This window comes from Canis aureus, chromosome X (assembly GCF_053574225.1).
Source record: "Canis aureus isolate CA01 chromosome X, VMU_Caureus_v.1.0, whole genome shotgun sequence".
Taxonomy (NCBI): Eukaryota; Metazoa; Chordata; class Mammalia; order Carnivora; family Canidae; genus Canis; species Canis aureus.
The window spans coordinates 1,068,813-1,081,665 of record NC_135649.1 but is presented as its reverse complement, the minus strand read 5'-3'; the positions used below and the strand labels follow the sequence as shown (position 1 = coordinate 1,081,665).

At 57.2% G+C, this 12,853-nt stretch overlaps 1 protein-coding gene across 1 annotated transcript in view; it reads right to left on the bottom strand.

The window, feature by feature from the left end:
- Positions 1-12,853, bottom strand: part of GAB3 (GRB2 associated binding protein 3) — an 82,189-nt gene that overhangs the window by 39,892 nt on the left and 29,444 nt on the right. Inside the window, exon 2 of the mRNA XM_077888645.1 lies at positions 1,106-1,409. Within this exon, the coding sequence (XP_077744771.1) occupies positions 1,106-1,409 (304 nt within the window). The remainder of the gene's footprint in view (positions 1-1,105; positions 1,410-12,853) is intronic.

The following is a 12,853-nucleotide window of genomic DNA, read 5'->3' as shown; positions in this document are numbered from 1 at the left end:
GCAGGCGAGCTCATGTGTTGTGGCAAGGATGCAGAGCCAGCCATCACTTCATTTCCTTTAAATTCAGTGCTCTCGAAGCTCAGTAATGGGAGTGCAGGGCTAGCTGCACTTAATAGGCTTCCCGGGTTCGGGAACAGAGGACTGGAGCTCGGGAGGCACCCCCGGGGCGGCCCAGGGCCCTGCGGCCGACCCGCCGCCGCCACCTAGCGCCCACTGTGTGTTTCGGGGGCAGGTGACAAGCCTGCTGTTAAGGGTGAAGCCCCCGGACCCTGGAATCTAGGGCTGAGGTTTCCTCTACTAGACCAACGGGCTAAAGGAAATCACACCCCCCGTGTCGCAGGCTGAGGATCGGGGCCCGGTGCAACGATGTCAGGGGCCCAACGGCCAACTCCGTGAAGGTACGTGAGCTGTAACGCTAGGCGTGCTATGCCCGGTGTATCACACAGGAACACATGTGCATGCACGTGGATAAAAGAGAGAGAGTGAGAGTGAGAGAAAGCAAACGGGAGGCAAAGAGAGCAGGAGAGCGAGCTCACACGTGGCCCAGAGCAACCTCAGAGCTTAATTGGCCCTGCACAGACCTCAAGCTGATTGCAGATAAGAGAAATCTTCCCCGCCCACGAGAAGTGGCCAAGTCCTATCTTTCTACCATCCAGTGCCGAACAACCCAATAGACAGCCCAAGAACTAGAGTTCCAGGAACCGTAGAAAAACGCTGATAACTAATAGTTCTAGGAAACCAGCAGCAGCAACAGGATGGGGGAAAATCAGGGCCCTATAGGACACGCTCACCCACACCCTACTTTTATTGCATCTGGTTGTCTGTGGCCGATAAAGGCAAAGCTGCGGAGTGGCTTCGAAGCCACTGAAGTCACCTGTAACGTTCAGTGTGTAGGGCATTCGGGCCTGCAGTGTAGACCCAGGTGAAAGAAGCCACCTCTAGACCTGTGGCTTGTGGGAGAATTGCTGACTTCCAGTAGCCTGTCCAAGCCCCCTTGAGGAGGTGGGCCTGGCATCGGCCCTGCTTTTCCCACGCAAGCTCTCCGGTGCACCTGCAGCGCCCCGGGCCACCCCCTGGCGCACGGAACCCCCGACCCTGCTCTCACCTGCACCATCCTCCAGGTGGCCGAGGTTGCAGACCTGACTGATGCTGTACACCCACACCAGCATTTCTACCTCGGTCTTGGCCACCAGATAAAATGTACGAGACGTAGTCTTGACAATGAACACGAAGTTATTCTGAAATTCCTTGCGGACGAAGCCAGGGCCCACGTGCTTCCACACGGCACACTCGCTGAGGTCAATCACGCGGATGGGCTTGCTCGAGTGCTTGTTCCTGTAGTACTCCAGGACGTCGGGGTTGCCGCTCATGCGGCCCCGCCGGAGGACAAACCAGCGCTTGCGCCAGGCCTGCAGAGAGGCAAGTCAACGACACGTTACTGGACCGACCGCTCCTGCTTCTCAGCCTCCGCCAAACCGATTTCATGACAGGGACAGCAGAAAAACAAATCAGCCGTTCCAACAATGAACTGCAAAGTCCACCGAGCTTTGGATTTAATGACTAGGGCACCGTCTTCAAGTCTGTTTTATTCCGCGATCGCAAGGACGGGTCCCGAGTGGGGAGTGTAGTTCCGGCATTCACACCCCCAGGTCAGAGGACCAGAGCTGTGCAACCATCACCGTCGGTGCAGCAAAGGTATGTACTAGAAAGTATGTATACTCGGGCCGAAAAAATTCTCAGGAATGGATGAGAAGAAAGCTTCCTTACCATCAGCCACCTCAACGCAAAAGCCACGGCCAGACATCGAAATCAAACACACAGGCGGGCTGCCCACCTCTGTACCATCTACCGCTGTTACTCAACTTCTCGACAGTTGCTCAACGAGAAAAGAAAAATCACACACATTTGACAGCATGACTGTCATCTGGAGTTGACACCCAAGTGCTTTACCATAACCCAGTTAGTGTCCGAAACTATCCTATGGCAGAGGTAACTCCTTTACGTCCGTTATATGTGTGAGAACAGTAGGGTCCAGAGAACTTAAGTACGGGGCCCAGCTGTGGGTAGGGACTGGGACTGCAGTGAGGGTGGAAGGAACCGGTACTGGATGTGAGATTTAAAGAAAGTAGAGAGGGGGGCACCTGGGTGGCTCTGTGGTTCAGCACCTGCCTTTGGCTCAGGGTGTGACCCTGGGGTCCCGGGATCGAGTCCCACGTCGGGCTCCCTGCATGGGGCCTGCTCCTCCCTCTGCCTGGGTCTCTGCCTCTCTCTCTCTCTCTCTGTCTCTCATGAATAAATAAAATCTTTTTAAAAAATAGAGAGGGATTCTTTAGTGATATCTGGATATAAAGTGGGAGAGCTCTGGGCCAAAGGATTTTTTTTTATTTGAAACAGAGAGAAAGCGAGAGAGAGAGAGAAAACACAAGTGGTGTGAGGGACAGATGGAGAGGGAGAGAGTCTCAAGCAGACTCCACATTAGCATGGAGCCCGACGTGGGGCTCAATCCCATGAGTCGGAGATCATGGCCTGAGCCAAAACCGAGATTGGGTGCCCGCCCAACTGTCTGTGCCACCCAGGATTTATTTTTAAAGCTGGAAGACCCCTGGGCCTTCGCCTCCTAAATGCCAGCGTCTCCCAATCCGGGATGGGGACGCCCCGGGGGGGCAGGTAGAAACCGGTGTCTTCTGCGCATCCTAAAGGCTGGGGGTGGCACAGGGCAGGGACAGTGACCGGAGCCCTGGCGCCCCACTGAGAGCCACTGGGACAAGCAGCATGGGGCCGGCGGGCTGCTCTGGCCGGCCCCTGGGCCCCGCCGTCCCGGGAGCCGTCGCTGGTGCAAAGGGCCGCGCGTGTCCCCGAGCGGGGAGGGCCCCAGGTCCCCGGTGCCCGACAGTGCCACGGCGCCTTGCACCTGGGCGGAGCGCTCGCGAGGTGGCAGCGCCGCTGCCCGGGGGTCGGCCTGCTGCAGGCGGCAGCCCGGGGAGATTTATCGCCGTGCGGTCTGCTCTTCTGAGCGGTGGCATGTGTGACAGCAGGAAGCGTGGGCTTCTGCCAGGAGGCTTGGTGACCACTGGGACAGGAAGTCTTTTGTATCTCCGGCTTCATTTACGCCTGACACATTTACAAGCACCCCGCTCGGCCCAGGGGCAGGGGAAGAGGAAGAGCCGCCGTCTGGGGCGACCCGGCTCCCGCCCCCCGGGACCCCGAGACCCCAGGCCCGCACCACCTGCTCGGGCGCGGCGGGCACCAGCACGTCGAGGAACGGGGAGGGGGGAGGGCGATCATCCCAGATGAGCCGGTCCGTCGGGGGGCGCCGGGGACTAGAAAAGCCTAGACGGGCCTAGACGGGCGGTTGGGGCCACAGGTGGGCTCGCGGCGGGGACTCGGGGACTCGGGGGCTCGGGGCTGGCAGGGGGGCCCTGGGAGGAGGAGAGGGGCTGGCGTGCTCGCCGGAAGGCCCCGAGACGGGAGGTGCCCCCACAGCCGGGCCTCGGGGAGCCCTCACGGGGCGCAGGGTACCCCCAGCCTTCCGAGGGCAAGGCCGAGAGGAAGTGTGCGGCACTTCCCGAAACGGCCTCGGAAAGGGGAAGCCGAGCGGCGCGCACGGTGGGCCTCCAGTGAACTGCCCACGGGCCTGGGGCCTGGGGTCCGGGGTCCGCTGACGCCGTGCGTCCTGCCCGAGCACAGCCAGCCGTGCGCCAGTGACCTGCCACATGTGTCTGTCAGACCTGGGCCTGCAGAAGCTTCCAGCACGGCTGAGCCGAGCCCAAACAACGGCCGAGGCAGCGGCCAGTGCAAAGGCCCTGGGGTCACGGTGCCAAGCGAAGCACCGGTGTCTGCCCCAAGCTCACATCGCTGAGGCATGCATTTCAAAGAGGCATCGGCTTCAAGCACACTCTCCCCCAGAACACAGGGCTGGCCCCAGCACCAGACGGACAGCAGGCCCCCTCGCCCCACTGAGGCTCCTCTGGGGCTCCCCGGTTTCAGGGATCTTGGTTGATTTTCACCGCTGACCATTTGGGCTGCTTGCTTTTTCTCTCCCCACCCTTGTGTTGCAAACTCACCCAGGGTGAGCCCCTGAAACCCCGTACCCTGACCCTTGACCCCCGTAAGAGCAGAACCCCAGGCCCCGGTGAGCACTGTCTACCGAGCACCTCGCACTGTGGCCCCAGGTGTCCTGCGTCACTTCCGGGTCTCCTGAGTGATAAACAGGTCTTTCTTCGAAGTTTCCGGACAGCTGCTGCTGAAGGGCATCTTGCAGTCATAGTAAGAACCACAGGGGCCAGGCCAAGCACCACAATGCTGACTGATGGGCTGAGGCTCGCCCCGCAAGGACCAGGAGAGGAGGGGAGGTTCAGCAGGGCAGAACAGTGACAGCCACCCAGTAACTCGACAGTGGCAGCGTAACTCACCAGCACGCCCTCCATCATGTTTCTATTTTACTGATATTTTCTATTTTTAAATAATACTTGATTGATTAGAGAAAGCACACGTACAGGGAGGGTAGGAGAGAGAGAAGCAGGCTCCGAGCTCGTCGGGAGGTGGCAGTCAGGCAACAGAGACCCCCGAAAGCACTGGGCCAGCACCAAAGTGAAGCTCTTTACAATGAAACCGAGCGGGGCATCTGGCTGAGTGCCAGGGTGATCTTAGGGTGCTTGAGTTCGAGCTCCATGGTGGGTGGAGACATTACTTAAAAATAAACTGAAAAAAAAAAAAGATCCAATGCAACAGCGCCCCGAGGAACTTCTCCGAGCTGACCACACGCCAGACGGACCCGGGAGCCCACCTGCAGACCCTCTCCCTGGCCAAGGATGGCACGATTGGAGCTTTAATAAATGTCATGACTAGAGTGGCTTGAAACCCACCAACTGGGTTTAAATCCACGCATCCCTCATGATCTAACAGGAAGAAAGCATCTTTCACCCTCACAGGAGGTGAGGGAACCAACCGCTTCACCCGTCGTGCGAGCTGGTCAGCCAGGGGGAAGGAATGGGTCGTTATCCTGCTTCTCCTAGACAAGCCATGCCCCTGGGACGCTGAAGGCAAACACCTTTTGATAAATATACTCTAATAAAGGAAAATAAATAACAGAAAGAGCACATCACCATCTGCAAAGGGAACGGGACTAGCAGACTCCCCGCCGAGCAGGGGGCCCCACGTGGGGCTTGATCCCCGGACCCCAGGACCATGACCCGAGCTGAAGGCAGATGCTTCACCCACTGAGCCACCAGGCGCCCCAAGATGAAAGCTTTAAATTATAAAGCCTAGGGGATGCTCCTTTGAGTGACAAGACAATACAAAAAATGCAAAGAAGGGGATCCCTGGGTGGCTCAGCAGTTTAGTGCCTGCCTTCGGCCCAGGGCATGATCCTGGAGTCCCGGGATCGAGTCCTACATCGGGCTCCCTGCATGGGGCCTGCTTCTCCCTCTGCCTGGGTCTCTGCCCCTCTCTCTCTCTCTGTGTGTATCTCTCATGAATAAATAAATAAATAATCTAAAAAAATGCAAAGATGAGATTTCTACACACGCCGGGGCAGGACTTACCCACAGGGAGAAGGAGGTGGCAACTGAGGCACCGGGTGGCAGAGGTATTTTCCAACTGGCTGTGGTCAGAGGGGGGCTCACCTAGTAATAATTAGGCCATACATTTGTTTTATGTGGTTTGCTATGTTTGTGGGGCTTTTGTTTTTTTTAAGACTTTATTTCATGAGACAGAGAGAGAGACCGAGAGGGGCAGAGACCCAGGCAGAGGAAGAAGCAGGCCCCATGCAGGGAGCCCAACATGGGACTCGATTCCGGGTCTCCAGGGTCAGGCCCTGGGCTGAAGGCGGCGCTAAACTGCTGAGTTCCCCGGGCTGCCCTGTGGGGCTTTTCTATGATAGAAAGGATTGTAGGGACGCCTGGGTGGCTCAGTGGTTGAGCGTCTGCCTTTGGCTCAGGGCGTGATCCCAGAGTCCCGGGATCGAGTCCCGCATCGGGCTCCCTGCATGGGGCCTTCTTCTCCCTCTGCCTGGGTCTCTGCTTCTCTCTCTGTGTCTCTCATGAATAAATAAATAAAGTCTTTAAAAAAAAAAAAAGATTGTAAGCCGATTCCTCTGCAGAGGGCATGTTCCCGGATCCCCCCATAAACGGTCGTGAAGCGCCCACCACGTGCCGGGCAGTGGGCACAGAAGGAAGCAGGGCGCTCTGCGTCAGGGGACCCGTAAGCTCAGAGGATGTGCGGGCCCGAGGGCGGCTGTCTCGGCCCCCCTGGGAGCTGCTCCCATGTCACCAGGCCAGGGCTGCGCCTCGCACGGCTGCACCGAGCTCCCCCTTGTCTCCCCCCGGCCCTCCTCTGCTGGGCAGGTGGCGAGCAGCTCGGGGAGCCGAGATGGGAAGGGGGGGTCAGCAGTTGAGGACGGACCACGAGCGCGAGCGTGTCCTGCCCCAACAGGATCTAGAAAGCAAAACCACTATGCAAACAATCAGCCACAGTTATGACTCAGAGAAACAGAGCACGAGAAAGGGGGGCTGGATTGAAAGCAGGACCTGCATTGCACTCGGCTTCTCCCCGGCTCCCTGGGGGCCCCTGAGCAGCCCCCTCGAGCGCTGCACGCCCCGGCATCTGCACACGGAGGGGATACACCTGGGCCTGCCTCCCGTGTGGCGCAGCCGCGGCTGGTGGCAAGACGTTATCAATTTGCAAGTAACTTCTAAAACCAGAAAAGAAAGTGACTTATAAAATGATGATGGGGCTGGTTGTCACCAGGGCACGGGGTACCGCTTGCCCTGGGGAAACCGCTTCCCCCTTCTGGAAGCCCCCCGCCGCCGGGCACTAAGGGCTCTGCTGCCTTGTCCAGCTCTGATAAGCAAAGATCTGTTCCCCATCAGCCTTTCCTGCCGCAGCCACCGAGCTGACTCACTGCCACCCCACCGGTGTCACCTCCCACAGCAGAAGCCTGCAGCGTCCTGTAAGCCTGTGGAAAAGGGCGTGTGCTCAGTCCTCGAACCTGACGGAGGCTAAAACCGAGCTCCTGCAGGAAGCGGGGTCTGGATCGCAGGTCTGTTCGCTTTTATGGACTTGGCGGCGGAATCACGGACTCCCGTCCTTCCAAGGCCGGAAGCTATGTTGTCCTCCTCTGAAGCCAACCCAGCCTGCTGCCTTCATGACTTACGGACGCCTCTTAGGTCGTGTCATGACAGTGATCCAGCAGGTTCCATGGAAGCACAAGGGCCAGCGGGGCTGACCTGGGGGCTGTGCAATGGGATCAGGGAAGGGGGCCGAGACTGGAGTCTGAACTTCGCTCTGAAGGGCTGAATGGTGGGTCCCCGGCCCTGCAAGGCCCTGCAGAGATGTGCGCTGACGTCCTAACCCGCAGCACCTCACAGTGGGGCTGTATTCGGAGACAGAGTCTCTACCAAGATAAACGAGGCCATTAGAGTGGGACGTAACCCAACAGGGCTGGTGTCCTTATGACACCATAGAGGGAACATGTCGCGAACATGCAGAGGGAGGAGACGGCTATCAACAAGCCAGGGAGAGCGGCCTGGGACAGAGCCATCGACGCTGCCCACATCTGGATCTCAGACTTCTAGCTTCCGAAATCGGGAGACAATAAATTTCTGTGGCCTGAGCCACCCAGGTGGTGGCACTTTGTTACAGCAGCTCCGGCAAATGAATACATTCCTCGGCCCTTATGATGTGCTTGAACCGCCTGCGAGAACCTTCCCCTTCCAGCCACACTGGTGCGCCCGGCACTGGATGTATCTCCCGCCCATAAGACCAACCAGAAAACTACACTAAGTATCCGCATCGACAGCTTTTAGACACTGGGTGACAGTCAGCGCAGGGCTGTGGCCTGTGTGAGTAGAGAAACAAGAGGTGAGCCCGACGAGCACGCACATTCCCAGGCCACGGTACAGGGAGGGGCCCAAGCGCAGCGCAGCTGCCTCGCAGAGCTGAGAAGACAGAGCTCGGAATTCGGGAGGGTCGAGGTGGCTGACACCTGCAGGGAAAGGTACCGGACGGGAGGGGGTCAGGTAAGGGAAGAGGCCCAGAGATCTATGTCAGGCATTCCCCCATAAGGACTTGAGCGGCACACGACCGAGCACACGCGCGGGGTGAAAGTGCAGGCGCATCCAGGGATGACCGCTGCGGCTGGCGCGGGGCTGGGATGCGTCTCGGCGCTGGCCTGCTACAGTGGGCAGGCCCGAAACACTCAGAGAACACCCTAGAGAGGCCACAGCTTAGGGTTAGAAATAGGCCAAACCAGCCCTGCCAGTGTAGCCACTCCAGACCTGCCCTAAGAGACCTTCAAAAGAAGCCTTGGTGGGGCAGGGAGGGGGGCACCCGGGTGGCTCAGTCGGTTGGGCGCCGACTCTTGATTTGGGCTCAGGCTGTGATCTCAGGGTCCTGGGATGAGCCTGCACTGGGCTCCCTGCTCAGCGGTTAAGCGCCTTCCCTCGGCCCAGGGCGTGATCCTGGGGTCCTGGGATCGAGTCCTAGATCGGGCTCCCTGCATGAGGCCTGCTTCTCCCTCTGCCTGTGTCTCTGCCTCTCTCTGTGTGTCTCTCATGAATAAATAAATACATTCTTTTAAAAAACACAAAAATAAAATAAAATAAAATAAAATAAAATAAAATAAAATAAAATAAAATAAAAAATAAATAAAAATTAAAAAATAAAAATAAATAAAAATTAATTAAAAATTAAATAAATAAAAATTAAAAAAAATTAATAAAACACACAATGAGGGACGCTTGGGTGGTTCAGTGGTTGAGCATCTGCCTTCGGCTCAGGGCGTGACCCCGGAGTCCTGGGATCGAGTCCCACGTCGGGCTCCCTGCATGGAGCCTTCTCCTCCCTCTGCCTGTCTCTGCCTCTGTCTCTGTGTCTCTCATGAATAAATAAAAAATCTTAAAAAAAAAAAAACACAATGATGTGAAATGAAGCATCCAGTGGATGCGCCGTAACAGCACATTAGACACGGAAGAGGTGACCAGTGAACCCGAAGCACAGAAAGAAGTAGCTGGGAGGGAAATGAACAGAAACACCCGGGGCGGGGGGAGAAAAAGAAACACCCAGGGAGCTGCTACCGAGGCACCGTCCTGGGCCTCACCTGCAGAGAGCCTCGTTCACCGGGCATCTGTAAGGAGTCTCTGCAAACTGGGATGCATAAAGGCAGCCCCCCTTTCTGCAGGCAAGTGGCCAGAGAGAAGAAAGGAAGAAGTGAGTAGATGTAGTATAGACAAGATCCACCTGAAGGGGAAGAGCATTCTGGATACCACGACGGGATCTGGACCTCAGGCCAGGTAGGAATCAAAGGGCGATCCATGCGCCGTCTCTAAACTATCTGCTCACACCTCGGAGCATCCTGAAAACAAGTCGAGTGCATCTACCTCGAGCCACAGTCTCTAGGGGCACCATTTCGGCAGAGGACTCCTAGCCTTTTATGGGTCATGAACCCTTTAGAGACCTGATGAAACGCACGGACCCTCTCTCATCAGAAACACGCATGTGCCCGGGTGCACACTCGCCCCTGTGTGCGTCCTCTCTCCGTCCCTCCCTCTCTCCCCCACCCCCCAGCCCCCGCTCTGGACTGCCTTTCCTTATCGACCTAACACTACCTACCGCGTATTTGATGATGAAGTGCACAATTGTATTTCCAACCCGGATTTTTCCCCAGGACCTTCAGACCCATGTAACCAACAATCTGACATCTCCACTTAAATAGCTCTCTCTTCGACTTAACAGGCCCCAAACTAGCCCCCGATTTCATGCCCCTCACACCTATCCCTCTTCCAGCCTTCCACTATCTCAGGAAATGCTACCGCCCTCCAACCATTCTCTAAATCCAGACCTTGGAGTGCTCCTTGCTCCCACTTTCAACATGCAAAGCATTAGCAAGTGCTTTGAACTCTTGAAAACATTCGAAATCAACCTGCTTCTCTCCATGCATCCCCTACAGCCACTCTTTGACACCCCAATAAATCCGTTCTCAACAGAGAAGTCAATGACCTTTTTTTTTAGATTTTATTTATTTATTCATGAGAGACACAGAGAGAGAGAGAGGCAGAGACACAGGCAGAGGGAGAAGCAGGCTCCACGCAGGGAGCCCGACGTGGGACTCAATCCCGGGTCCCCAGGATCACGCCCTGGGCCGAAGGCAGGCGCTGAACCGCTGAGCCACCTGGGCTGCCCTCGATGACCTTTTAAAACCCCAAATCGGATCATACTGTTCCATCGATGAGCCCCTTCTGAAGGTCTCCTAATGCCTTGATAGTAAAATGCCGAGTCTAACGTGGCTGAGGAAGTCCCATATGCCCTGGCCCTGCCCATGTCTCCCACTTTCTCTCACTCACACTCTTCTCTTTCACGCTGCTCTTTGTGATGTTCCTGTCACTGAGACTTCAACTTGTCATCGCGTTAGAGACCTTCTCTGATCAGCCTAATTCAAGTGGCAGCCACCATCGTGGACCAGCACAGCATCCTATTTTACTTCTCTCCACACCTGGTCCTTTTCTTGTTTGGTTGAGGTCTGTTCCCTGCCCCCTACCTGCATCCCCCGCTGTGGGCAGCAGGGGCCTGTCTGCCTGGATCCCTGCTTTGCTCTGAGCTGAGCAGTGGCTGAGCAGTGCCTGGTGCAGAACAGTTGCTCAGTAAATACTTGAATGAATGAACCTCGCACAATTTCAAGGCATCACAGACCTAGGTTTAAAATACTACTCTTGGGGATCCCCGGGTGGCTCAGCGGTTTGGCGCCAGCCTTTGGGCCAGGGCACGATCCTGGAGTCCCAGGATCAAGTCCCGCATCGGGCTCCCTGCATGGAGCCTGCTTCTCCCTCCTCCTGTGTCTCTGCCTGTCTCTCTCTCTCTCTCTCTCTCTGTGTCTCTCATGAATAAATAAAAGAAATAAAATAAAATAAAATACTACTCTCACACCTAACTCTGGGGAACGAACTAGGGGTGGTGGAAGGGGAGGAGGGCGGGGGGTGGGGGTGACTGGGTGACATGCACTGAGGGGGGCGCTTGATGGGATGAGCACTGGCTGTTATGCTATATGTTGGCAAATCGAACTCCAATAAAAAACATTTTTAAATAAATTAAATAAAATATTACTCTCGAGAAATAGGAGTGGTTTTGTGGGTTCATAACAAACCTAATCAGCAGGATTTCCTCCTCATATATTTATGTGCCAATAACTGGGGATATGGTGGTGAACCAGGGAGACACGGTGTCAAAGCTGGACCGTAGGCAGTCAGGCAAGGCGTAGTACTGGACTTTTTTAATCTTTGTAGCTTTTTGTAAAGATTTTATTTATTTATTGGACAGAGAGAGAGCAAGAGAGAACATGAGCAGGGAAGAGGGGCAGAAGGAGAAGCAGACTCCCCACTGAGCAGGGAGCCCAACGTGGGGCTCGATCCCAGGACCCTGAGGCCACGACCTGAGCCCAAGGCAGACGCTTCAATGACTGAGTCACCCAGGCGCCCCGGTACCAGACTTTTTATCTAACTCCGTGAATGCTCTGTCTGGACACCACAGCACGTTGTTCGGGATTAAACTGGGGTGCGAGGGCAGCCCCCGTGGAGCAGCGGTTTAGCGCCGCCTGCAGCCTGGGGTGTGATCCTGGAGACCAGGGATCGAGTCCCGCATCGGGCTGCCTGCGTGGGGCCTGCTTCTCCCTCGGCCTGTCCCTCTCTCTCTCTCTCTCTCTCTCTATGAATAAATAGATAAAGTCTTTAAAAAAATAAACTGGGGCGTGAGCGTGATCCGTGGAGCGTACGTAACGTGAGCGTCTGTGGGGCACTAAGGCAATCAGGGCTGAGGTTTACAGAGGATGGGCCCGAGGAGCTGGAGCACTTCCTCCGCGCACTCTGGGCCTCCCGCGGGGGGATCCACCTGGCTGGGCTACAGCGCCTTGCCCTTCTCGGGCTCCAGAACTCGCTCCGACAGAAGTGAAGTGACCCGTCTGGATCGGGTCCACCGTCGAAAGACCCTGAAACGAGCTGAGAAACACCCTGAAAGTCCCCGAGGCTGTAAAGAGACACCTCGGGGTTAAACTGCTCTTCTGGCCGCAGTGATTACTGTCCCTTTGTTTCAGCGGAATTGGCCCCCTGCCCCCTCTGCAGTGGTGAAATCCCAAAGCCATGAAATCATTTCCTCCGCACACGCACAGGACGGGTCAGCAACCTGCTCCGGAGCCAGGCTTTCCGACTCAGGCCGAGGGGCCGAGAGCCACGTGTGGCTGCGTGGGCCGCCCCGGCCGACCCTGCGGGCTGCCGTCCTCCGGGCCCGGCAGTTCCGGCCTTGGCCTGTCCGACGGGGCCGCGCGGCCTCCGCACCTGCGAGCCCCAGGACGCCGAGCCGGGTTCGGGCGCTCCGACGGCCGTAGGCCCTGCTCTGCCCGCTGCTCGCCCGCGGCCTCCGATCGGGGGGGGGCGGGGGCTAGCCTGGGGGGCTGCAGCCCGCATGCCCGGGGACGGCGGGGGCACCGCCGGCCCAGGTACCCGGGGCGCCTGCAGCGCCGTGGCCCGCCTGGCGCGCAGGGCAGGGGCGAGCAGGAGGGGCCCCCGCGCGGGGCCGGGGAAGGGGAGGAGGCCGCCGGCCTCGGGGGTCTCAGGAAAAGCAGTTTACGAAAAGCCCCTCAATGCGCAAGAGGTCAAGAAAGCACAGGAAAGGAAACCTGGGGCCGCCCGGGGGGCGCGGCGGTTTAGCGCCGCCTAGGCCCGGGGCGTGATCCTGGGGTCCCGGGATCGAGTCCCGAGTCGGGCTCCCTGCGTGGACCCTGCTTCTCCCTCTGCCTGGGTCTCTGCCTCTCTGTGTGTCTCTCATAAATAAACAAATAAAATCTTTAAAAAAAAACTTTCGGGGATGC